General features: G+C 48.4%; 1 protein-coding gene across 2 annotated transcripts in view; it reads left to right on the top strand.

Moving 5' to 3' along the window:
- LOC137305738 (myosin phosphatase Rho-interacting protein-like) overlaps positions 1-27,300 on the top strand; it is a 242,455-nt gene that overhangs the window by 185,356 nt on the left and 29,799 nt on the right. Inside the window, exons 25-29 of one of the 2 annotated variants that reach the window (XM_067974676.1) lie at positions 13,492-14,005; positions 16,620-16,757; positions 17,525-17,672; positions 23,144-23,261; positions 24,444-24,603. In XM_067974676.1, coding sequence (XP_067830777.1) covers positions 13,492-14,005; positions 16,620-16,757; positions 17,525-17,672; positions 23,144-23,261; positions 24,444-24,603 — 1,078 coding nt within the window. Of the gene's footprint in view, positions 1-13,491; positions 14,006-16,619; positions 16,758-17,524; positions 17,673-23,143; positions 23,262-24,434; positions 24,604-27,300 lie in introns of both variants that reach the window. The other variant, XM_067974675.1, reaches the window with a different exon arrangement.

Raw genomic sequence — 27,300 nt, 5'->3', positions numbered from 1 at the left:
TCTCCCCAATCCCACACTCCCTGTACTCTCCCCAATCCCACACTCCCTGTACTCTCCCCAATCCCACACTCCCTGTACTCTCCCTAATCCCACACTCCCTGTACTCTCCCTAATCCCACACTCCCTGTACTCTCCCCAATCCCACACTCCCTGTACTCTCCCTAATCCCACACTCCCTGTACTCTCCCTAATCCCACACTCCCTGTACTCTCCCCAATCCCACACTCCCTGTACTCTCCCTAATCCCACACTCCCTGTACTCTCCCCAATCCCACACTCCCTGTACTCTCCCTAATCCCGTACTCCCTGTACTCTCCCCAATCCCACACTCCCTGTACTCTCCCCAATCCCACACTCCCTGTACTCTCCCCAATCCCACACTCCCTGTACTCTCCCCAATCCCACACTCCCTGTACTCTCCCCAATCCCACACTCCCTGTACTCTCCCCAATCCCACACTCCCTGTACTCTCCCCAATCCCACACTCCCTGTACTCTCCCTAATCCCGTACTCCCTGTACTCTCCCCAATCCCACACTCCCTGTACTCTCCCCAATCCCACACTCCCTGTACTCTCCCCAATCCCACACTCCCTGTACTCTCCCCAATCCCACACTCCCTGTACTCTCCCCAATCCCACACTCCCTGTACTCTCCCCAATCCCACACTCCCTGTACTCTCCCCAATCCCACACTCCCTGTACTCTCCCTAATCCCACACTCCCTGTACTCTCCCCAATCCCACACTCTCTGTACTCTCCCTAATCCCACACTCTCTGTACTCTCCCTCATCCCACACTCCCTGTACTCTCCCTAATCCCACACTCCCTGTACTCTCCCTAATCCCACACTCCCTGTACTCTCCCTAATCCCACACTCCCTGTACTCTCCCTAATCCCACACTCCCTGTACTCTCCCCAATCCCGTACTCCCTGTACTCTCCCCAATCCCACACTCCCTGTACTCTCCCTAATCCCACACTCCCTGTACTCTCCCCAATCCCGTACTCCCTGTACTCTCCCTAATCCCGTACTCCCTGTACTCTCCCTAATCCCACACTCCCTGTACTCTCCCTAATCCCACACTCCCTGTACTCTCCCTAATCCCGTACTCCCTGTACTCTCCCCAATCCCGTACTCCCTGTACTCTCCCCAATCCCGCACTCCCTGTACTCTCCCCAATCCCGCACTCCCTGTACTCTCCCCAATCCCGCACTCCCTGTACTCTCCCTAATCCCGCACTCCCTGTACTCTCCCTAATCCCACACTCCCTGTACTCTCCCCAATCCCGTACTCCCTGTACTCTCCCCAATCCCACACTCCCTGTACTCTCCCTAATCCCACACTCCCTGTACTCTCCCTAATCCCACACTCCCTGTACTCTCCCCAATCCCACACTCCCTGTACTCTCCCCAATCCCGTACTCCCTGTACTCTCCCCAATCCCGTACTCCCTGTACTCTCCCCAATCCCGCACTCCCTGTACTCTCCCTAATCCCACACTCCCTGTACTCTCCCTAATCCCACACTCACTGTACTCTCTCCAATCCCACACTCACTGTACTCTCCCCAATCCCACACTCCCTGTACTCTCCCCAATCCCGTACTCCCTGTACTCTCCCCAATCCCACACTCCCTGTACTCTCCCCAATCCCGTACTCCCTGTACTCTCCCCAATCCCGTACTCCCTGTACTCTCCCTAATCCCACACTCCCTGTACTCTCCCTAATCCCACACTCCCTGTACTCTCCCTAATCCCACACTCCCTGTACTCTCCCCAATCCCGTACTCCCTGTACTCTCCCCAATCCCACACTCCCTGTACTCTCCCCAATCCCACACTCCCTGTACTCTCCCCAATCCCACACTCCCTGTACTCTCCCCAATCCCACACTCCCTGTACTCTCCCCAATCCCACACTCCCTGTACTCTCCCCAATCCCACACTCTCTGTACTCTCCCTAATCCCACACTCTCTGTACTCTCCCTAATCCCACACTCCCTGTACTCTCCCTAATCCCAAACTCCCTGTACTCTCCCCAATCCCAAACTCCCTGTACTCTCCCCAATCCCACACTCCCTGTACTCTCCCTAATCCCACACTCCCTGTACTCTCCCTAATCCCACACTCCCTGTACTCTCCCTAATCCCACACTCCCTGTACTCTCCCCAATCCCACACTCCCTGTACTCTCCTTAATCCCACACTCTCTGTACTCTCCCTAATCCCACACTCTCTGTACTCTCCCTAATCCCACACTCCCTGTACTCTCCCCAATCCCACACTCCCTGTACTCTCCCCAATCCCACACTCCCTGTACTCTCCCTGATCCCACACTCCCTGTACTCTCCCGAATCCCACACTCCCTATACTCTCCCGAATCCCACACTCCCTGTACTCTCCCCAATCCCACACTCCCTGTCCTCTCCCTAATCCCGTACTCCCTGTACTCTCCCTAATCCCACACTCCCTGTACTCTCCCTAATCCCACACTCCCTGTACTCTCCCTAATCCCACACTCCCTGTACTCTCCCCAATCCCACACTCCCTGTACTCTCGCTAATCCCACACTCTCTGTACTCTCCCCAATCCCACACTCCCTGTACTCTCCCTAATCCCACACTCCCTGTACTCTCCCTAATCCCACACTCCCTGTACTCTCCCTAATCCCGTACTCCCTGTACTCTCCCCAATCCCGTACTCCCTGTACTCTCCCCAATCCCGTACTCCCTGTACTCTCCCTAATCCCGTACTCCCTGTACTCTCCCTAATCCCGTACTCCCTGTACTCTCCCTAATCCCACACTCCCTGTACTCTCCCTAATCCCACACTCCCTGTACTCTCCCTAATCCCACACTCTCTGTACTCTCTAAATCCCACACTCCCTGTACTCTCCCTAATCCCACACTCCCTGTACTCTCCCTAATCCCACACTCCCTGTACTCTCCCCAATCCCACACTCCCTGTACTCTCCCCAATCCCACACTCCCTGTACTCTCCCCAATCCCACACTCCCTGTACTCTCCCCAATCCCACACTCCCTGTACTCTCCCCAATCCCGTACTCCCTGTACTCTCCCTAATCCCGTACTCCCCCTAATCCCACACTCCCTGTACTCTCCCCAATCCCACACTCCCTGTACTCTCCCTAATCCCACACTCCCTGTACTCTCCCTAATCCCACACTCCCTGTACTCTCCCCAATCCCATACTCCCTGTACTCTCCCCAATCCCATACTCCCTGTACTCTGCCCAATCCCGTACTCCCTGTACTCTCCCCAATCCCGTACTCCCTGTACTCTCCCCAATCCCGTACTCCCTGTACTCTCCCCAATCCCGTACTCCCTGTACTCTCCCCAATCCCGTACTCCCTGTACTCTCCCCAATCCCGTACTCCCTGTACTCTCCCCAATCCCGTACTCCCTGTACTCTCCCCAATCCCGTACTCCCTGTACTCTCCCCAATCCCGTACTCCCTGTACTCTCCCCAATCCCGTACTCCCTGTACTCTCCCCAATCCCGTACTCCCTGTACTCTCCCCAATCCCACACTCCCTGTACTCTCCCCAATCCCACACTCCCTGTACTCTCCCCAATCCCACACTCCCTGTACTCTCCCCAATCCCACACTCCCTGTTCTCTCCCCAATCCCACACTCCCTGTGCTCTCCCCAATCCCACACTCCCTGTACTCTCCCCAATCCCACACTCTCTGTACTCTCCCTAATCCCACACTCCCTGTACTCTCCCCAATCCCGTACTCCCTGTACTCTCCCCAATCCCGTACTCCCTGTACTCTCCCCAATCCCGTACTCCCTGTACTCTCCCCAATCCCGTACTCCCTGTACTCTCCCCAATCCCACACTCCCTGTACTCTCCCCAATCCCGTACTCCCTGTACTCTCCCTAATCCCGTACTCCCTGTACTCTTCCCAATCCCGCACTCCCTGTACTCTCCCTAATCCCACACTCCCTGTACTCTCCCCAATCCCGTACTCCCTGTACTCTCCCCAATCCCGTACTCCCTGTACTCTCCCGAATCCCGCACTCCCTGTACTCTCCCTAATCCCACACTCCCTGTACTCTCCCCAATCCCACACTCCCTGTACTCTCCCCAATCCCATACTCCCTGTACTCTCCCTAATCCCGTACTCCCTGTACTCTCCCTGATCCCACACTCCCTGTACTCTCCCCAATCCCATACTCCCTGTACTCTCCCTAATCCCATACTCCCTGTACTCTCCCTAATCCCCTACTCCCTGTACTCTCCCCAATCCCACACTCCCTGTACTCTCCCTAATCCCACACTCCCTGTACTCTCCCCAATCCCACACTCCCTGTACTCTCCCCAATCCCACACTCCCTGTACTCTCCCCAATCCCACACTCCCTGTACTCTCCCTAATCCCACACTCCCTGTACTCTCCCTAATCCCACACTCCCTGTACTCTCCCCAATCCCACACTCCCTGTACTCTCCCCAATCCCACACTCCCTGTACTCTCCCCAATTCCACACTCCCTGTACTCTCCCCAATCCCACACTCCCTGTACTCTCCCTAATCCCACACTCCCTGTACTCTCCCTAATCCCGTACTCCCTGTACTCTCCCCAATCCCACACTCCCTGTACTCTCCCTATTCCCACACTCCCTGTACTCTCCCTAATCCCACACTCCCTGTACTCTCCCTAATCCCGTACTCCCTGTACTCTCCCTATTCCCGTACTCCCTGTACTCTCCCCAATCCCACACTCCCTGTACTCTCCCTAATCCCACACTCCCTGTACTCTCCCTAATCCCACACTCCCTGTACTCTCCCCAATCCCACACTCCCTGTACTCTCCCCAATCCCGTACTCCCTGTACTCTCCCCAATCCCGTACTCCCTGTACTCTCCCCAATCCCGTACTCCCTGTACTCTCCCCAATCCCGTACTCCCTGTACTCTCCCTAATCCCACACTCCCTGTACTCTCCCCAATCCCGTACTCCGTGTACTCTCCCCAATCCCACACTCCCTGTACTCTCCCTATTCCCACACTCCCTGTACTCTCCCTATTCCCACACTCCCTGTACTCTCCCTAATCCCGTACTCCCTGTACTCTCCCCAATCCCACACTCCCTGTACTCTCCCTAATCCCACACTCCCTGTACTCTCCCTAATCCCACACTCCCTGTACTCTCCCTATTCCCACACTCCCTGTACTCTCCCTATTCCCTTACTCCCTCTCCGCTCCCTGAATCATTTTATATTCTTCCTTTTAGACAGTTATCCAATTCTTTTCTAAATGATCTTGCAGTCTCTGCCTCAGTACCCACTTGTGGTAAAAACATTCCATGTTCCAATAACCTTCTGTGTGGAAACAGTTCTCACTGCCCCGTGTAAAAGCTCACTTGTGGTAAAAGTATCGTTCGAATTTTTAAAAATGACTCTGGGTGAATTTAGTGTTGCTCGAGGGGAGTGATATCGGTGCTGGGCTGAGCTAAACTCTGGACTGTTACTGCTCTTGAAGAAAGCGAGAGGGCTGTCCTGCCAGGCCATGGTACTGCTGGACCGTACCTGATCCACCCCCTGCCCATCCAAAGGTACAGCGCTCTGCAGAAATAGAAATACATCGAAGTTACTACACGGAAACAGGCCATTCGGCCCAACAGGGGTAGATTTTGACTTTGTGCGATGGGGTGAACCGGGCAATGGCGAATCGGCAGCCCACTGTACATCGCTCCCCATTTTATTTCGATTGACTTCAATGGAGATATTAACGGGGAGAGTTGTAGAACGGGCTGCTGCCGGCTCACTATCGCCTGCTTTACCCCATCGCACAAAGTCAAAATCTGCCCCCGACCAGTCCGTGTCTGCGTTTACCCTCCCCACGAGCAGGTAGTCCTCATCACATTCACCCACCCTGATCCCCTTTCCCTTCGTCCAACTATCTAATTTAATCTTCAATGGTGACGTAGTTTCTGCCTCAACCATTGACCCGGGAAGTGGATTCCACGGCTTCACAACTCTGTGTGAAGAAGTTTCTCCTGCCCTCTGTTTTAAATCTTACATTTAATCTTTGGTCTCTTGTTCTTGACCCATCAACTACTGGCAACAGTCTGCTTCTATCTATCCTGTCTCATCCTTTCATTATTTTAAACACTTCTATTATATCGCCCCGTAATCTGCATTGTTCTAAAGAAAAAAGAACCAATTTTTTAAGTCTTTGTATTTCCTCATACCGGGCAGCATCCTGGTGAATCTGTGCTGTATCCTCTCTAGCCTCAATATCCTACCTATAGTGTGGAGCCCAGTACTGTACACAGTGCTCTAGGTGCTGCCTTTAATGTCCCGTGAACCTGTACCGTCTCCCTCCCAGGTCCCCCTCTGCTCTTCCACAACACTGAGCCCACTTCCATTCACAGTGTAATTACTGCCGCTATTTTTTTACCAAAACATTCTCACCTCACACTTTGTGACATTTAATTCCATCTGCTACTTAGAAAGTGATTATCTTAACAAGATCTCTCTGCAGCTTCCTCTGGTTTTCAAAAGAATTAATTGTATCTGCTATTTTGGTAGCATCTGCAAATTTCAACACCTCCCCCTATGGACCTACATGTGAACCATTGATGTACGAATGGACAGAAATGGCCTCAGAACTGAACCCTGTGGGACACCACTGTCTACATCCGACCACTCTGAAAGACTGCCCTTAACTCCTACTCTCTGTTTTCTCCCTTCTTACCAACTTTTAATCCAGTTTGCTATCCTCCCCCAGTTTCATACCCTTTAATCTTCTCTAGTAATCGCCCATGTGGTACCTCGCCAAAGGCTTTCCCAATGTCCATGTGCACTGTAAGAGCAGCATTTCCCCCATCTACCGTGTCTGTTACCTCCTCAAAGAATTCTAGCAGGTTTGTCAAGCACGATTGTCTCTTTTCAAATCTGTGCTGGCTACTTTTAACTATTTTATCTTTATCTAAATACATGGTAATTTCATCCTTAATTAAAGACTCTAAGATTTTCCCTGCCACAGACACTAAACTAACTGGCCTGTAATTACCAGGATTAGCTCTGTCTCCTTTTTAAAAATGGCTAGTACATTGGTCACTCTCCAGACCACACTCGATAGAGCCCTGAAATATAATTTATAGGGCCGCGGCAATTTCCTCCTTCATCTCTCTCCTGATTCTAGGACGTATCCCATCAGGCACTGGCATTTTGTCTTTCTTGTCATCGCTCCACCATTGGCGGCCGTGCCTTGAGCAGCTGAGACCCTAAACTCCGGAATTCCCTCCCTAAACCTCTCCGCCTCGCTACCTCTCTCTCCTCCTTTAAGACGCTCCTTAAAATCTACCTCTTTGACCCTTTGGCTACCTGTCCTAATATCTCCTTATGTGGCTCGGTGTCAAATTTTGTTTGATAATCGCTCCTGTGAGGCGCCTTGGGACATTTTACTCCATTAAAGGCGCTATATAAATGCAGGTTGTTGTTGTTTAGCCTAGCTAACTTATCTAAAAATTTCCTTTTACGCAGAATATTGCTTGTCTTACTCGACCATTTCAAGATCACCTCCTCTCCGATATCCTTCTCTTTAATAAACACCAATGTACTTAGTAAATACCTCTGCCATCTTCTGATCATCATCTACAATTGGACAATCCTCTCCCCTCGAGTGTCCCACCTCGCTCTTAGCAATTCTCTTTTGACTGATATACTTGTAAAATACTTTGTTGTTCCTTTTTTATATTTTGGGGATTTTTCTTCTCGTACTCCCCCCCCCACCTTGGCTTCTTTTATCCCGCTCTTAACCTCTTTTTCTTATTTATTCATTACTGGAGAGACTGGAGAAGCTGGGATTGTTCTCCTTAAAGCAGAGACGGTTAAGGGGAGATTTAATAGAGATGTTCAAAATTAAGAGGGGTTTTGATAGAGTAAATAAGGAGAAACTGTCCCCAATGACAGGAGGGTCGGTAACCAAAGGGCGCAGATTTAAAGTAATTGGCAAGTAATTGGTAATTAGAAACGATAATCCGGGACAGAATTAACAGTCACTTGGTTGAGTGTGGATTGATTAGGGACAGCCAGCACGATTTGTTAAAGGCAAATCGTGTTTAACTAACCTGATAGAGTTTTTTCATGAGGTAACAGAGAGGGTCGATGAGGGCAATGCGGTTGATGTGGTGTGTATGGACTTTCAAAAGGCGTTTGATAAAGTGCCGCACGGTAGGCTTTTCATCAAGATTGAGGCCCATGGAATAAAGGGGCAGTAGCAACATGGATACAGAATTGGTTAAGGGACAGGAAACAGAGAGTAGTGGTGAACGGTTGTTTTTCGGACTGAAGGGAGGTGTACAGCGAAGTTCCGCATGGGTCAGTGCTGGGACCCATGCTTTTCTTGATATATATTACACACAAGCATACAAATTAAGAGCAGGAGTAGGCCATTCAGCCCCTCAAGCCTGCTCTGCAATTCGATAAGATCATGGCTGATCTGATTGCAACCTCAGCTCTACTTTCCCGTCTACCTACTATAACCTTTGACTCCCTTGTTAATCAGGAATCTATCTAACTCAGCCTTAAAAATATTCAATGACCCTCCGCTCTCTGGGGAAGAGAGTTCTCATTTTTAAACTGTGTCCCCTAGTTCTAGTCTCTCCCACAAGGGGAAACATCCTCTCAGCATCAACCCCTTCGAGTCCCCTCAGGATCTAATATGTTTCAATAAGATCATCTCTCATTCTTCTAAACTCCAGTGTATACAGGCCCAACTTGTCCAACCTTTCCTCATAAGATAACCCCCTCATCCCATGAATCAGTCGAGTGAACCTTCTCTGAACTGCCTCCAAAGCAATTTTGTCCTTTCTTAAATAAGGAGACCAAAACTGCACACAGTATTCTAGATGTGGTCTCACCAATGCCCTGAACAACTGTAGCAAAACATCTCTAATTTTATATTCCATTCCCCTTGCAATAAATGACAACATTCCATTTGCCTTCCTAATCACTTGCTGTACCTGCATACTAACTTTTTATGATTCATGTACTAGGACACCCAGATCCTTCTGCACCTCAGAGTTCTGCAATCTCTCTCCATTTAAATAATATACTGCTTTTCTATTCCTCCTGCCAAAGTGGACAAGTTCACATTTTCCCACATTATACTCCATCTGCCAAATTTTTGCCCACTCACTTAACCTGTCTATATCCCTTTGCAGACTCCTTATGTCCTCTTCACAACTTACTTTCCTACCTACCTTTGTGTCATCAGCAAAATTATCAACCATACATTCGGTTCCTTCATCCAAGTCATTGATATAAATTGTAAATAGTTGAGGCCCCAGCACTGATCCCTGAGGCACTCCACTCGTTACATCTTGCCAACCTATTAATGGCTTGGACTTGGGTGTACAGGGCACAATTTCAAAATTTGTAGATGACACAAAACTTGGAAGTGTAGTAAACAGTGAGGAGGATAGAGATAGACTTCAAGCTGGTGGAATGGGCAGACACAAGGCAGATGAAATTTAACACAGAAAAATGTTAAGTGATACATTTTGGTAGGAAGAATAAGGAGAGGCAATATAAACTAGAAGGCATAATTCTAAAAGGGGTACAGGAACAGAGAGATCTGGGGTATATGTGCACAAATCGCTGAAGGTGGCAGGGCAGGTTGAGAAAGCAGTTAAAAAAGCATACGGGATCCTGGGCTTTATAAATAGAGGTGTAGAGTACAAAAGTATGGAAGTCTTGATGAACTTTTATAAAACACTGGTTCGGCCACAACTGGAGTATTGTGTCCAGTTCTGGGCACCGCACTTTAGGAAGGATGTGAAGGCCTTAGAGAGATTGCAGAAGAGATTTACTAGAATGATTCCAGGGATGAGGGACTTTAGTTACGTGGATAGACTGGAGAAGCTGGGTTTGTTCTCCTTGGAACAGAGACAGTTGCGAGGAGATTTGATAGAGGTATTCAAAATCATGAAGAGTCTAGATAGAGAGAAACTGTTCCCATTGGCGGAAGGGTTAAGAACCAGAGGACATAGATTTAAGGTGATTGGCAAAAGAACGAAAGGTGACATGAGGAAAAACTTTTTTACACAGCGAGTGGTTAGGATCTGGAATGCACTGCCCGAGGGGGTGGTGGAGGCAGATTCAATCATGGCCTTCAAAAGGGAACTGGATAAGCACTTGAAAGGAAAAAATTTGCAGGGCTATGGGGAAAAGGCAGGGGAGTGGGACTAGCTAGATTGCTCTTGCATAGAGCCAACGTGGACTCGATGGGCCGAATGGCCTCCTTCCATGCTGTAACCTTTCCATGATTCTATGAAAACAACAAATTTTATGCAGCGAGTTGTGATGATCTGGAATGCGCTGCCTGAAAGGGCGGTGGAAGCAGATTCAATAATAACTTTCAAAAGGGAATTGGATAAATGCCGGAAAAGGAAAAATTTGCAGGGCTCTGGGGAAAGAGCGGGGGAGTGGGATTAATTGGATTGCTCTTTCAAAGAACCAGCACAGGCATGATGGGCCGAATGGCCTCCTTTTGTGCTGTCAGATTCTATGTTCTCCTTTAGTTTTTTCATTATTCTTATAGTCTTCGTACGCCCTCTTCTTCAATTTTAAATGGTTTCTAACCTCTTTATTTATTCAGTAGTAGTTTTTAATAGAATATATTTATTCTGGACCTTTGCAATCTTTTTTTAGAAACATCCCCCTGATGCTCTACAGTTGTGTGTGTGCCAATCTCTCTTTCCACCTCACCTCAGCGAGCTCAATCCTGATTTTTCTAAAATCTGCCCTAATCCAATCTGGTGTTCTAGATTCTGCACTGATTTTTTTCCCTTTCTAGTTGGATCTTAAACCTTATCGTATTGTAGCCACTATTTCCAAAGTGCTCATCCACCTGATCCATTCCTTTACTCATAACCAGATCTAGCAGCGTCTCTGCCCTTGTAGACCTGCTTAAGGAGGGAGTCCTGTCCATATTTCAGGAATTCTATTATTCCTCGTTATCTCTCTAACCTGACTGAAGATTCCCTCTTCCATTTCCTTCCCCCCCAATTTGACGCTCTCCAATACGTCCCTATTAATGTAACAAGCCCTAATTTTTTTTCATCTTTGAGCTCCAACCATGTTGACCCTGATGTTTGCCCTTGTATGAACTGGGCACTCGACCAAACAATGGGCTTGTTTATTGCAAAGTGGCTTTGGCAGAAAGCTGCTGCATCATCTCACCAACTCGCCAACAGTGGGAGTGGGTGCTTGATTTTGACGTGGGCACGGAACCTGATCTCGCGCCTCCTTTGCCCGCTGTGGCGCTGCATGCTTCTTGCCCCTGCGTGTGTACGCGGAAGCCGGCCACCGCCGAGAGGTGAGAATGCCATTTCTTGCCCCCTCCGATGCCAGTCCAGTGTCGTTTGGGCAAAACCTTTCACTTAGCGTGGCACAATCGGAGCTGTAACATCCAGTCGATGCCCACTTAGAAATCCAGCTAAAACTTTCCCGAGAGCTTCAAAAAAGCCAGCGACTCGAAGCCAGGCCTTTTATATAGTTGGATAATGTGTCAGTGCCCAGTGAGTGCTCTGGCGATATCAGAACTTCACCTGCTCGTGTACACAGCGTGTTCCTATTGAGGAGATGCGAATATTGCAGATGTGCACCTGTACTCTCACTTACTAACCCGACTTCAGTTAATTTAAAATGTTTTATACGGTTGTCACAGTGATGTGAGCACATTTTACCCTCTTTTACCCCAAGTTGTGTTGGTATTTTTCTCCTCCCACATGTACCCCAGTTCATACTGACTCGTCCCCACTTCCCCTCACCGCTGCTCCTGGCCCCGGCCCTGACCGCCACTCCGGGCCCTGACCGCCACTCTGGGCCCCGGCCCTCCCCGCCACTCCCGGCTCGGGCCCTGACTGCCACTCCCGGCTCTGGCCCTGACCGCCGCTCCCAGCTCCTACCTGGATCAACTGTCTTGATTCAGGAATTGTCCCCTTGCGTTGGAAAATTGCCAATGTCACTCCAGGGTGGGAGAGATGAACTAGGAAATTACAGGCCTATTTGTCTTAAGTCTGTTGTGGGGAGTTTACTAGAATCTGTTATTAGGGGCCGAGTGACTGAGCATTTGGACTAATATGAACTGATCAGAGAGTCAAGGGTAAGTCATATCTCACGAACCGAGTTGAATTTTTTGAGGAGGTCATCAATGTGGTAGATAAGGGAGTGTCTAAGGATGTTATTTATATGGACTTCCAGAAGGCATTCTACAAGGTTTCATATAATAGACTATAAGCAAAAATGAGAGCGCGTGGAATTGGAGGTAACCTATTGACATGAGTAGAGAATTGGTTAGGATGTAAGAGACAGAGAGTAGGAATAATGGGTATGTACTCCAGTTGGCAGGATGTGACTAGTGGTGTCCCCCAGGGATCTGAACTGGGCCCTCAGCTTTTCACTATATTTATAAATGATTTAGGTGAAGGAATAGAGAGCCATTTATCCAAGCTTGCTGATGACACCAAGTTAGGTGGCACAGTAAATAGTGTAGATGGGAACAGAAAGTTGCGAGGGGACATTGATCATTGAATCATTGAAAATTTACGGCCATTCAGCCCATTGTGTCCGTGCCGGCCGTAAATGAGCCACCCAGTCTAATCCCACTTTCCAACACTTGGTCCGTAGCCTTGTAGGTCACAGCACTTCAGGTGCACATCCAGGTAAATATGATGAGGGTTTCTGACGGGGTTGGGCTTGTCGTGGGGACCATCACTAACCTGTTAACATTCTAATGCCTGGTGTGTATCTGGCTGATGGAACCATATCCTAGAATGAGTTAGCATTTTCAGGAGAGGACGAGGTGGGGGGTGGGGAGATATCTCAGGATCCTGGCCAGTAAGAGTATTGGTGAAACCTGGAACAATTGAGCAGAACTGGAATTAAAACTATTTCCAGGAGGATGGATGTGAGAGTCATCCCTAATGGGCTTTTCTTAAAAATGTTGATGTTCTCATGCGGTGTTGGGGACATCTCTAATTTAACATTCTTATCCTTGTGTTCCAATCCCTCCATGGCCTCGCCCCTCCCTATCTCTCTAACCTCCCTATCTCTCTAGCCTCCCCCAGCCCTGCAACCCTCCGAGATCTCTGCGTTCCTCCAATTCTGGCCTCTCGCTCATCCCCGATTTTAATCGCTCCACCATTGGCGGCCGTGCCTTCAGCTGCCTGGGCCCTAAGCTCTGGAATTCCCTCATTAAACCTCTCCACCTCTCTACCTCTCTCTCCTCTTTTAAGACGCTCCTTAAAACCCACCTCTTTGACCAAGTTTTTTGGTCAGCTGTCCTAATATCACCTTATGTGGCTCGGTGTCAAATTTTGTCTGATTTACGCTCCTGTGAAGTGCCTTGGGGACGTTTTACTACATTAAAGGCGCTATATAAATGCAGGTTGTTGTTGACGTTGCATTCAGATTATTTAGTGGCAACTAGTTCCAATAATCCATTTTAAAAAAAAATTCTAGTTTAACAGACAGCAATAAAGAAAACACTTTCCGTGACACGATTGCAAGAAGGAACGCAGCGAAACAAGAGGCGGCGGCTGCAGACAGGACCCGGCCAGACGTCCAGCGCAGCAGCCGCAGGGCAGACGGCCACGAGCAGCGTCTGACGTCATTCGACTACGTGGAGCTGGAGCCCGTCCAGCTGCTGCGCGGCCAGGATTCCGCCCTCTCGCGGGCCCAGGATTCCGCCAAAGTTGACGAGCTGCAGCGCGACCAGGCTCAGCGGATAGCCGAGCGCAGCAGGTGGTTTGAGTCCGCGAACCTGAACGACGGCCCGAGGAAAGGCGCGGAGCGGAGCGCGCTGCCCCCCCAAATGCCGGAGCCCCTCGGCAAAGACATCGAGGTGAAGTGGCTGGAGCTGGAGCGCATCCCGCTGCGGGATCATAAGCAGGTCCCTATCGCGTGCTTGCGGGCCTCCAGCACTGGCGTCAACGACAGCGGGATATCGGGGACCACGGAGAGACTGAAGAAGGAGGTAGGCCTGTGATGTCTGGAATTATGGGGTGACGCCAACATAGAATTAACAGCACAGAAACAGGCCATTCGGCCCAACTGGTCTATCCGGGTGTTTATGCTCCACACGAGCCTCCTCCCACCCTACTTCGTCTCACCCTATCAGCGTAGCCTTCTGTTCCTTTCTCCCTCATGTACCTATCGAGTCTCTCCTAAAATGCATCTCTGCTATTCGCCTCGAACACTCCATACGGTAGCCCGTTCCACATTCTCACCATGAACTGCAGTCGCTGAGAAATTAGGTTGACCGAAGTTCCCAGCATGCTGTTCAAATCGCGATGTCGTTTTTGGTCAGGCATTTTCTCCCCTTTTACCCCTCGTGGCCTCACCTCACAGCAGGTGACTGGTGCCACCCCTGGTCAGGCTGTGAGAAGATGGCCCCCTCTAAGCTCTGGAATTCCCTCCCTAAACCACTCTACCTCCCTCTCCTCCTTTTAAGACACACCTTAAGACCTACCTCTTTGACCAAGCTTTTGGTCACCTGTCCTAATATCTCCGTATGTGGCTCGGTGTTAAATTTTGTTTGATAATCGCTCCTGTAAAGCGCCTTGGGACGTTTTACTGCGTTAAAGGCACTATATAAATGCAAGTTGTTGTTTTTGGTGGTGGCTATCGCTTTGATTTACTTGTTTTTGATGTAACATTTTTTTTGTGAATTTTGAGCATGCGTTTGTTAGAGTTCGTGCTGGAGAGCAGAACACTTTCCATTTCAGGGGTCCAATTTGTGCACAGCAAGATCCCACAAATAGCAATGTGATAATGAGCAGACAATCTGCTTTTAGGCGTTGGTTGAGGGATAAATATTGTCCAGGACACCGGGGAGAACTCCCCTGCTCGTCTTCAAAAAATCTTTTACGTCCACCTGAGAGGGCAGATGGGGCCTCGGTTTAACATCTCATCCGAAAGACGGCACCTCCAATAGTGCAGCACTCCCTCAGCACTGCACTGCGAGTGTCAGCCTGGATTTTGTGCTCAAGTCTCTGAAGTGCGACCTTCTGACTCAGAGGCGAGAGTGCTACCCACGGCTGACAAACACATCTCACGTAGGGACCTTCCAGCCAGCACAGGCAGAGGACACCTTACTCTCACCCAGAGGTGAAAGAACAATGTGCGAGCCCACAGCGGTTACACAGTCTCTTCTCCCAACCTCTGCGTCGCCTCTCCGTGTGACTGCTCAGCTGAAACGACGATGCTGGCACTGAGCATCAGTGGTGGGCGGGTAAATTTTTGCAATATTTGAAGTGTGAAAAACACAACTGCAGCTTTGGACTGTTTGTGGAGAAAGCAGTCGGAGCTGAAAGAAAGAACTTGCATTTTTATAGCATCTTTCACGACCTCAGGATGTCCCAAAGCGCTTTACAGCCAATGAAGTACTTTTTGAAGTGTAGTCACTGTTGTAATGTAGGAAACGTGGCAGCCAATTTGTGCACAGCAAGATCCCACAAACAGCAATGTGATAATGACCAGATAATCTATTTTAGTGATGTTGGTTGAGGGATAAATATTGGGCAGGACACCGGGGAGAACTCCCCTGCTCTTCTTCGAAATAGTGCTGTGGGATCTTTTACATCCACCTGAGAGGGCAGGCAGGGCCTCAGTTTAACGTCTTATGCAAGAAGACGGCACCTCCGGCAGTGCAGCACTCCACTGGGAGCACCAGCCTAGATTTTGGCCCTGGAGTGGGATTTGAACCCTGCTTGTCTGACTCAGAGGCACGAGTGCGACCCACTGACCCACGGCTGACACCTACAGGGATCACTGTTGGTGAAGTACTCCAGGCCAGTCACAAGTGGGAGCAATTTAAAGTGATAAACTTAGAGCATCAAGCAAGAAATATATTGGCACAACATTAAAGCACATTTTGGTTTTCTTGTCGTGTATTGGTGCATTGACCACACCTGCATTGAAAATCTCTTGCAGATATGACCCAACTAAATACTTCAAGGGGAAAAATTTGCAGGGATATGGGGAAAGAGCAGGGGAACGGGACTAATTTGAAAGCTCTTTCAAAGAGCCGGCACAGGCACGATGGGCCGAATGGCCTCCTTCTGTGCTGTATCCTTCTGTAATTCTAACTTCAGGCCCTCAGATGTTGCTGTTGTAGTTTCAGGAGTTTGAAGCTCTCCGAGCTTTCCATCACCCCTCTCCCCCAAATACGTTCCCAGATCGGAGGCGGTTCTCCTGAGTCAGCGGGTCTGTGATCTGCCGAGACAGGTTATGCGTCTGTGATGCTCCGTCATGTTTGCCGTCAGTGGCACTTCACCTTTTCGCTGCAGCATTAGGAACAGGTGGCGGCCATTCAGCCCCTCGAGCCTGTTCCGCCATTTGATCAGATCATGGCTGATCTGTGCCTCAGCTCCATGTACCCGCCTTGGTTCCATATCCCTGAATGCCCCCCTTGCTTAACACAAATCTATGGATCTGTTTTGAAATTTTCAACTGATTCCCAGCACAGTCCCCACAGCCCTCCGCCACCCAGCTGGCAATCCTGGATAACTGATGGAAACATGGATGACTGGGAAAGTTTACAAGCCATTTTCAAGGATTTAAAAAGTTTTCTCTTCCTCCAATTTCAGATCTCCTCCCTAAATTTACAGCTGGATCAAGCCAGGAGAGAGCTGGAATCTTTCCGGGAGCAGAGTAGCCGGCTCCATGGCCACCTAAAGTCATCCGAGGAGCTAAGAACGCAGATTCCGAAAGGCTTCATCTCCCAGGTATGGAGCTCGCTCGACACAAGAGACGGCCGTTCTGCTGGATTCCCACCATAACAGGGCGGTCCAGACAAGGACTGGCAGGGTCTTGCATTGGGCGCTCGGACTCTGAGCCTGCTGGCTGCAGTTGTCGGTGCCCTTCTCCCCATCTCCCCTCACCGTGCTGTCTTGCACTGGGCATAAGCTGGCCTCTAGCGACCGGTCTTCAGATGTGTCGGCAGGCTAGTCAACCACGGAGAACATCACAACCAACCCTGATGTTCTCCTCGCCTGGCGTCTTCACCAGTAGGGCCATTGCAAATCAGTCGCAGGAACAGGTATAGGCCATTCAGCCCCTCGAGCCTGTTCTGCCATTCAATTAGCTTATGGCTGATCTGCATCTTAACTCCACCTACCCACCTTGGTTCCGTTACCCTTAATACCCTTGCCTAACAAAAATCTATCAATCTCAGTTTTGAAATTTTCAGTTGACCCCCAGCCCCAACAGCTTTTTGAGGGAGAGAGTTCCAGATTTCCACTCCCCTTTGTGTGAAGAAGTGCTTCCTGACATCACCCCTGAACGGCCAAGCTCTAATTTTAAGGTTATGTCCCCTTGTTCTGGATCCCCCGACCTGAGGAAATAGTTTCTCTCTATCTACCCTATCAAATCCTTTAATCATCTTAAACACCTCAATTATATCACCCCTTAATCTTCTATACTCAAGGGACCCTCAACCCTTCCCCCATGAGATGGTTGGCCCTGACCCCCTCGGATCTTTTCAACTTTTCAGGCAACCTGTGAGCGTGGGTTCAGGGAGATGGAGGACTCCCATCGGAAGGCGATGGAGGAGCTTCAGCGACAACATAAACGGGAGATGGACAAGGTCCAACACGACAAAGACCGACTGCTGTCTGAGGAAACGGACGCCACCATCTCTGGTATGAGCAGCGTATTGCAGACCCAACACTCGCCATGTTTAGGGGTGGAGGGAGGCGATTTTGATCTTGCACTTTATGCTGCGAGGAGACACTTTTGTGTAGAGCTCTCCATATGGGGATATTCTAATTCAAAGAAAGAACTTGCATTTATATTAGCGCCTTCCACCACCTCAGGCTGTCTCAAAGCACTTTACAGCCAATGAAGTACTTTTTGAAGTGTAGTCACTGTTGTAATGTAGGAAATGCAGCAGCCAATTTGCCCACAGCAAGGTCCCACAAACAGCAATGTGATAATGACCCAGATAATCTGTTTTAGTGATGGTGGTTGAGGGATAAATATCGGCCAGGACACTGGGGAGAACTCCCCTGCCCTTTTTTGAAACAGTGCCATGGGATCGTTTACGTCCACCTGAGAGGGCCGACGGGGCCTCAGGCTTAACATCTCATCCGAAAGACGTCACTTCCTACGGTGCCGCGCTCCCTCAGTACTGCACTGGAGTGTCAGCCTGGGATTAATGTGCTCAAGTCTCTGGAGTGGGACTTGAACCTACAACCTTTTGACTCAGAGGTGAGAGTGCTGCCCACTGAGCCACAGCTGCCTGATGAGTGGGCATCGCTGCCTGTTGTCCCCACTCATGGTGGGTTTGATGACTGGGGATGAAGGGAAACAGAGGAAAGAGGGATGACTGAGAAGCCCTTGTCCGTGCACAGGGAACTTCATTGAGATGAATTGAGGATTCCATGGGCTTTCTGATGCAGCGACCTTTCCGAGGGGAAACGTCCTGATTGTTCGATTGGACCTATTTGACCCAGATTGTACATCAAGTAGAACTAAATTCATCTCAATGGCCACCAAATCTTAAACATTATTCTTTGTCGCCTTTTAACCTTGCATTTTATGCTGTAAGTCAGAGGTAGTCTGTGAGGAGCCCACCTGTGTAAAATTTCCCCTTTGAGTCTGTTCCAGTTACCTCATGAACGAAAATGTGACCGAATGAATTGACAGCTGACTTCATAAATGGGCATTTTACCTCATGAATAGGCGACGGGAAAAGAGAGAGAAAACACTAGAGCAGGGACACAAAGGGAAAGAGATGAATGAGAGGCACCAGTGAATGGGCAGTTGACTTCATGAATGGGCAGTTGACTTCATGAATGGGCAGTTGACTTCATGAATGGGCAGTTGATCACATTCTTGACATTGTTGGAGCATTGATGTCCCTAAAAGGGGTAATGGGAACTCTATTCTTGGTGTCTACTCCAAGGATTCCCCAAACAAAGTATAAAATACAGGAAAAAGGGGTCTTCTGTTGACTGAGTAGGTAGGTGCATGAACCCAGTGTGATGCTAAGCTATATACACCAGGGATGCCCAGGTTTTTTTTTTATTCGTTCACGGGATGTGGGCGTCGCTGGCAAGGCCGGCATTTATTGCCCATCCCTAATTGCCCTCGAGAAGGTGGTGGTGAGCCGCCTTCTTGAACCGCTGCAGTCCGTGTGGTGACGGTTCTCCCACAGTGCTGTTAGGAAGGGAGTTCCAGGATTTTGACCCAGCGACAATGAAGGAACGGTGATATATTTCCAAGTCGGGATGGTGTGTGACTTGGAGGGGAACGTGCAGGTGGTGTTGTTCCCATGCGCCTGCTGCCCTTGTCCTTCTAGGTGGTAGAGGTCGCGGGTTTGGGAGGTGCTGTCGAAGAAGCCTTGGCGAGTTGCTGCAGTGCATCCTGTGGATGGTGCACACTGCAGCCACAGTGCGCCGGTGGTGAAGGGAGTGAATGTTTAGGGTGGTGGATGGGGTGCCAATCAAGCGGGCTGCTTTATCTTGGATGGTGTCGAGCTTCTTGAGTGTTGTTGGAGCTGCACTCATCCAGGCAAGTGGAGAGTATTCCATCACACTCCTGACTTGTGCCTTGTAGATGGTGGAAAGGCTTTGGGGAGTCAGGAGGTGAGTCACTCGCCGCAGAATACCCAGCCTCTGACCTGCTCTCGTAGCCACAGTATTTATATGGCTGGTCCAGTTAAGTTTCTGGTCAATGGTGACCCCCAGGATGTTGATGGTGGGGGATTCGGCGATGGTAATGCCGTTGAATGTCAAGGGGAGGTGGTTGGACTCTCTCTTGTTGGAGATGGTCATTGCCTGGCACTTGTCTGGCGCAAATGTTACTTGCCACTTATCAGCCCAAGCCTGGATGTTGTCCAGGTCTTGCTGCATGCGGGCTCGGACTGCTTCATTATCTGAGGGGTTGCGAATGGAACTGAACACTGTGCAGTCATCAGGTTCAATTCCTAATCGGTGCTGGGATTGCGTGCCTAGGCCAAGACACTACAGTTGGGCCCAGCACCCCTGGCCTAGGGCGGCCTACTCCAGTCACACCCTGCTGGAAAGTCTGTGGGTGTCGGCTCAGGGCCAGATTGGGCCCAGCTGTCAAATAGCCCGCTGACACTCCCCCTCCAGGCTCACACATTCAGAACAACTACTTGGGAGAGGAACTGGAGGGCCGATGGGGAATTGTATGAGTTAGCCCTTCAGGAGGGGAAGGAGAGAGAGAGGGAATTGGGGTATGGGGCAAAGCACAGGGAAAGGGATGAACGAGAGGCAGCAGTGAGGGAATTGGAGTTATATGGATATGGCAGAGATTAGGGGATATGACAATTCTCAGCCGTAAACAGAGGACAGGGAGGGGACAAAATGAAAGAGTCCAAAGTTTAAAAGTCTTGAGGCCCTGTGGTGGGATGAAGTTGACTTGTAGACTGTGTGGACTCTGCTTGTAGTATCTATGAACCAATGTACAGGTTTGGAGTCAGTTATGGAGTGGGAGGCGTTTGAGGGGCTGAGTATCAGTGGAGGCCTCATGGAGGTTGTCGTGTGGAATCAGAGGGCCATCAAGGAGTGGAAGGTTGACCAAGAGCCAGCAGAGGTTGATCCGGGAGGGCCCCCACTGGAGGCTCTTTTCTCTAGAAAAAAGGCCGAGGAGTGACCTGATGGAGGTCTTCAAAATTCTGAAGGGGTTCGATAGGGTAGACGTAGAGAAGATGCTCCCACTTGTGGGGAGTATTGTGCATGTGTATATATAGATAATCACTAATAAATCCAATAGGGAATTCAGGAGAAACTTCTTTACCCAGAGAGTGGTGAGAATGTGGAACTCGCTACCACAAGGAGTAGTTGAGGCGAATAACATAGATGCATTTAAGAGGAAGCTAGATAAACACATGAGGGAGAAAGGAATAGAAGGGTATGCTGATAGGGTGAGATGAAGTAAGGTGGGAGGAGGCTCGTGTGGACCATAAACACCGGCACAGACCTGTTGGGCCGAATGGCCTCTTTCTGTGTTGTAAATTCTATGTAATTTTATGTAAGTAATTGGTTTACACAGTTAACAACAGTGGACACAGCACTGATCCCATGACCCCTGACCATGTCAGCACAGCTCCATTCACAACTACCATTTGCTCTCTAAATGCAAAGCAAAATACTGCGGATGCTGGAAATCTGAAATAAAAACAGAAATTGCTGGAAAAGCTCAGCAAGTGAGGCAGCGTCTGTGGAGAAAGAAACAGAGTTAACGTTTCAGGTCGAAGACCTTTCGTCAGAACTGCAGAGTTAATGTTGTCTTTGACCTGAAATGTTAACTCTGCTTCTTTCTCCACAGATGCTGCCTGACTTGCTGAGTATTTCCAGCATTTTCTGTTTTTATTTGTGCTCTTTGGTTAATCCAATTTTCAATCCACCTCAGAATCTACAAGTACGTAAAAAGGAAGAGAGTAGCGAAAGTAAATGTGGGTCCCTTAGAGGCTGAGACAGGAGAAATTATAATGGGGAACAAGGAAATGGCAGAGACATTAAACAAATATTTTGTATCTGTCGTCACAGTAGAAGACACAAAAAGCATACCAGAAATAGTGGGGAACTAAGGGGCTAATGAGAGTGAGGAACTTAAAGTAATTAATATTAATAAAGAATAAGTACTGGAGAAATTAATGGGACTAAAAGCCGACAAATCCCCTGGACCTGATGGCTTACATCCTAGGGTTCTAAAAGAGGTGGCTGCAGAGATAGTGGATACATTGGTTTTGATCTTCCAGAATTCCCTAGATACTAGAACGGTCCCCGTGGATTGGAAGGTAGCAAATGTCACCTCGCTATTCAAGAAAGGAGGGAGAGAGAAAACAGGGAACTATAGGCCAGTTAGCCTGACATCAGTAGTTGGGAAAATGCTGGAATCTATTATTAAGGACGTAGTAACAGGGCACTTAGAAAATCATAATATGATTAGGCAGAGTCAACACGGTTTTATGAAAGGGAAATTGTGTTTGACAAATCTATTAGAGTTCTTTGAGGTCATCGTCTCGGGATAAGGGGTCGGCCATTTAAGACTGAGATGAGGAAAAATTTCTTCACTCAGAGGGTTGCGACTCTTTGGAATTCTCTACCCCAGAGGGCTGTGGACGCTGAGTCAGTGAATATATTCAAGATTGAGATTGATAGATTTTTGGACACTAAAGGAATCAAGGGATATGGGGATCGGGCGGGAAAGTGGAGTTGAGGTCGAAGATCAGCCATGACCTCATTGAATGGCGAAGCAGCCTCGAGGGGCCGTATGGCCTACTCCTGCTCCTATTCCTTATATTCTTGCCTCTATATCCTTCCGTATAGAATCCTTTTGGTTTGTACAAGCATGTGTAAATTCTTGGCTCATCCATTAGATAGAGACTCCTCCTCATAGGTTTAATTGAAAGACGCAATTTGTGGTCCCAGTCTCACTATTTTGAAGTCAGGTCATTCACCTGTATGAAACATCCTGCCGCCCACAACAACAACAACAACAACAACTTGCATTTATATAGCACCTTTAACGTAGTTAAATGTCCCAAGGCACTTCACAGGAGCGATTATCAAACAGAATTTGACACCGAACCACAAAGAGATATTAGGACAGGTGACCAAGAGCTTGGTCAAAGAAGTAGGTTTTAAGGAGCATCCTAAAGGAAGAGAGAGAGGGAGAGGCGGAGAGGTATAGGGAGGGAATTCCAGAGCTTTGAGTCTAGGCAGCTGAAGGCACGGCCGCCAATGGTGGAGCGATGAAAATCGGGGGATGCGCAAGAGGCCAGAATTGGAGGAGCGCCGAGATCTCGGAGGGTTGGTAGGGCTGGAGGAGGTTACAGAGATAGGGAGGGGCGAGGGCCACGGAGGGATTTGAAAACAAGGATGAGAATTTTAAAATCGAGGTGTTGCCGGGCCGGGAGCCAATGTAGGTCAGCGAGCGCAGGGGGTGATGGGAGAACGGGACCGGGATCTCATTTATCCAACAGCTGTAAACTGATCCCAGGGGGGTTTTGGGTCACAAGGTTTCTGTTGGGAAACCGTGGTCAACATTTTCGAAAAGAAAAGAAAGGTGAAAAAATTAATTTCAGCCGGAAAGCTGCCAGAAGCCCAAATTGTTAACGGCCTGTGTTTTTGTGTGGCAGCCATTGAAGCTGTGAAGAAGGCACATCGTGAGGAGTTGGAGAGAGAGATGGAGAGACTGCGGAGTGCTCAACACATTGCAAACAACAGCGACTTGGAACGACTTCACAAGCAGCACCAGTGAGTATGGATTATTCCCTTGGGAAGTTTATGCCAGGTGTCCCTCGGGAATCCAGCACAAATTGGGAAACAAACAGAGCTAGTATTTGAGGGTCCCCCCTCATAAAGCGCAGGGAGGGAGCTGTGTTTCTGAAGCTGGAGTTTAATCTGTTTAACTAATGTAGGACATTTAGGACTGAGATGAGGAGAAATTTCTTCACTCAGAGGGTGGTGAACCTGTGGAATTCTCTACCACAGAAGGCTGTGGAGGCCAAGTCACTGAATATATTTAAGAAGGAGCTCGATAGATTTCTAGACACAAAAGGCATCAAGGGGTATGGGGAGAGAGCGGGAATATGGTTTTGAGATAGAGGATCAGCCATGATCATATTGAATGGCGGAGCAGGCTCGAAGGGCCGAATGGCCTACTCCTGCTCCTATTTTCTATGTTTCTCTGGTTTAAAAAGAAAAGCAGAGTGTCCACTGATACCACTGTGTCAGGCAATGAGTTGGAGGCAGGGCGGGACTTACAGCAGGACTCACAGCAACCATGTTAATTGTATGATTTATAGCAATTAGTGTTAATTGTATTCAGGTGGTGGGTATCGAGTGGGGACTCTCTTGTTTTTTTTTGTAGGAGAGCTTATCTGGGGTGTGGTGTGTGTGTAAGGGGAATCTCTGTAAATAAAGGCTTGGAAGCAACTAAAGACCAGGCTCTAGTATTCTGTCCTTCACTACCTGGCTATCCAATTTTAACAAACCAGTCTATTTACTCAGCAAACAGAGTCTGTTTAAACACCGCACTATAGCAAACAGTCTACAGAATCTATTTAATAACAGTCTCTACGAACTACAGCAAACGGAACCCATGACCGAAACTACAGCAACTTCTCCTGATAAAAGCAGGATTATTTCTCCAGCAAAATGCAATGAGTGGAGGATAGTTACAAAATACAAATTATGTGCGTAAAATCAGTCCCAGTCACTTTCATCAGTGTGGGCTCCGGGCGTGATTGACTGGTGAGTTTCCCTATTATCTCCATTCTGGCCAGGAATAGTGGTGTCACTATATGCAGCCTCTAAAAAGTGCCTGGTAGAGAGGAGTGATTGTCCTTTGGGAGTTTGAGTGTTTCATTGTGTGAATGTCAGTCGACTGGCTGGATTTGTTTACTTATTTGGAATTGCTCACTGCTGCCCCCGCAGGGAGGAGCTGGAGTCACTCCAGCGGGAGCTGCAGGTGCTGTCGGAACAATATTCCCGGAAATGCTTGGAGATCAGCTACCAGATGAAGGAGACGCAGTCGCGGGAAAAGGATCTCTCACGGAGCCAGCGGGAGAACGAGGAGCTGCTGAGACAAAACCAGGTAACGGGAGTGGGAAGGGGTCTCGGCCACTAGGCAACGATCTCACAGGGAGGGCCAGATGTGGTGGCAGAGTGGTAGTTCATCAGGGACATGGAGGGAGGGGATACATAAAATAAAAGATGGGATAACAACATGCCTCTGAGCCCATCGCCCACTGTTAGGAATCCTGGTGTGTTATGGACACCTGCTCGGGTTCAGTGGCAACAGTTGCTCCCATAAGTGGTCTGAGCATCTTGCTCCTGCATCTTGACTCAGACTGATCTGTATCGAATTTATTTATTTATTTATCCTTTCTTACTTTCCTTTTTTCTTTCCTTTTCTTTCTTTCTCTCCTTTTTTCCCTTTCTTTCTTTCCTTTTCTCTCTTTCTTTCCTTTTCTCTCTCTCCTTTTTCTTTCCCTCTCTCTCTCCTTTTCTCTCTTTCTTTCCTTTTCTCTCTTTCTTTCCTTTTTCTTTCCCTCTTTCTTTCCTTTTTCTTTCCCTCTTTCTTTCCTTTTCTTTCTTTCCTTTTTTCCCTTTCTTTCTTTCCTTTTCTCTCTTTCTTTCCTTTTCTCTCTTTCTTTCCTTTTTCTTTCTCTCTTTCCTTTTCTCTCTTTCTTTCCTTTTTCTTTCCCTCTTTCTTTCCTTTTTCTTTCCCTCTCTCTCCTTTTCTCTCTTTCTTTCCTTTTTCTTTCCCTCTCTCTTTCCTTTTCTCTCTTTCTTTCCTTTTTCTTTCCCTCTCTCTTTCCTTTTCTCTCTTTCTTTCCTTTTTCTTTCCCTCTTTCTTTCCTTTTTCTTTTTCTCTTTCTTTCCTTTTTCTTTCCCTCTTTCTTTCCTTTTTTCTTTCCCTCTTTCTTTCCTTTTTCTTTCCCTCTTTCTTTCCTTCTCTCTCTTTCTTTCCTTTTTCTTTCCCTCTCTCTCCTTTTCTCTTTTTCTTTCCCTCTCTCTTTCTTTCTTTCCTTTTTCTTTCTCTCTTTCATTCTTTTCCTTTCATGACTGGCCCTGACTTGCACTCCAAGAATATGAAACTGCCCTAAACTCGTGGCCATGCAGCTTCCCCCACCGTCAGGGACAGATCTGCAATGTGAAAAAAGATACCCACCGTTGGGTTGTATCGGGGGATTGAGAGGTCTGCGCGATTTGCAGCATGGTGTCCCGCCTCTGGGCGGCACTTCACTTCCAGAGGCCTGTCCCCAACTGGCGAGGTAGGCCCCAGGGCCTCCAGAACCAGCGCTGTAAAATGAAGAGGATATAAATGCGGGCGGGGAGCCACAGTCCATTTCTCCCACAACTCGAGAGCTCGGGACTGGGTGGAAGGTGAAATGATACTTCAGAAGAGTTTTAAAATAGTGTCTGCTGCCGCCAGACACTAAACCTTATTACAGAAGTGCGAAACACTGCAGCTGTTTAAAGTCTGCGGCCCGTGACATTTCCGCTCAAGCCCACAAAATAAATATAGAATAATGGACACCCGGAAATGGAGCAGTGATGCTATCACCTTATCTCAAGGATTTAGCACAAAGCACTCGCAGTGCTTTATACACATAGAATCATAGAAAGGTTACAGCATGGAAGGAGGCCATTCAGCCCATCAAGTCCAGGCCGACTCTATGCAAGAGCAATCCAGCTAGTCCCACTCCCCCGCCCTTTCCCCGTAGCCCTGCAAATTTTTTCCTTTCAAGTACTTATCCAGTTCCCTTTTGAAGGCCATGATTGAATCTGCCTCCACCACCCCCTCGGGCAGTGCGTTCCAGATCCTAACCACTCGCTGTGTAAAAAAGTTTTTCCACATATCACCTTTGGTTCTTTTGCCAATCACCTTAAATCTATGTCCTCTGGTTCTTGACCCTTCTGCCAATGGGAACAGTTTCTCTCCATCTACTCTGTCTAGATCCTTCATGATTTTGAAAACCTCTATCAAATCTCCTCGCAACCGTCTCTGTTCTAAGGAGAAAAATCCCAGCTTCTCCAGTCAATCCACGTAACTAAAGTCCCTCATCCCTGGAATCATTCTAGTAAATCTCTTCTCCACCCTCTCTAGGGCCTTAACATCTTTCCTAAATTCGGTGCCCAGAACTGGACACAATACTCCAGTTGTGGCCAAACCAGTATTTTATAAAGGTTCATCATGACGTCCTTGCTTTTGTACTCTATACTAGGTAGAGTCAACACGGCTTTGTGAAAGGGAAATCGTATTTGATTAATTTATTAGAGTTCTTTGAGGAATTAACAAGCAACGTGGATAAAGGGGATCCTGTGGATGTGGTGTACTTGGATTTCCAGAAGGCATTTGACAAGGTGCCACATCAAAGGCCACTATACAAAATAAGAGCTCATGGTGTGGGGAGTAACATATTAGCATGGATATAGGATTGGTTAGCTAACAGGAAACAGAGAGTAGGTATTTCAGGTTGGCAAGATGTAACGAGTGGAGTACCACAGGGATCAGTGCTTGGGCCTCAACTATTTACAATCTATATCGATGATTTGGATGAAGGGACCGAATGTATTGTTGCTAAATTTGCTGATGACACAAAGGTAGGTAGGAAAGTAAGTTGTGAAGAGGACATAACGAGTCTGCAAAGGGATATAGATAGGTTAAGTGAGTGGGCAAAAATTTGGCAGATGGAGTACAAAGTGGGAAAATGTGAACTTGTCCACTTTGGCAGGAGGAATAGAAAAGCAGTATATTATTTAAATAGAAAGAGATTGCAGAACT

Source organism: Heptranchias perlo, chromosome 40 (assembly GCF_035084215.1).
Source record: "Heptranchias perlo isolate sHepPer1 chromosome 40, sHepPer1.hap1, whole genome shotgun sequence".
NCBI classification, from domain to species: Eukaryota; Metazoa; Chordata; class Chondrichthyes; order Hexanchiformes; family Hexanchidae; genus Heptranchias; species Heptranchias perlo.
The sequence above is the reverse complement of the archived record's forward strand: the minus strand, read 5'-3'. Positions and strand labels throughout refer to the sequence as shown.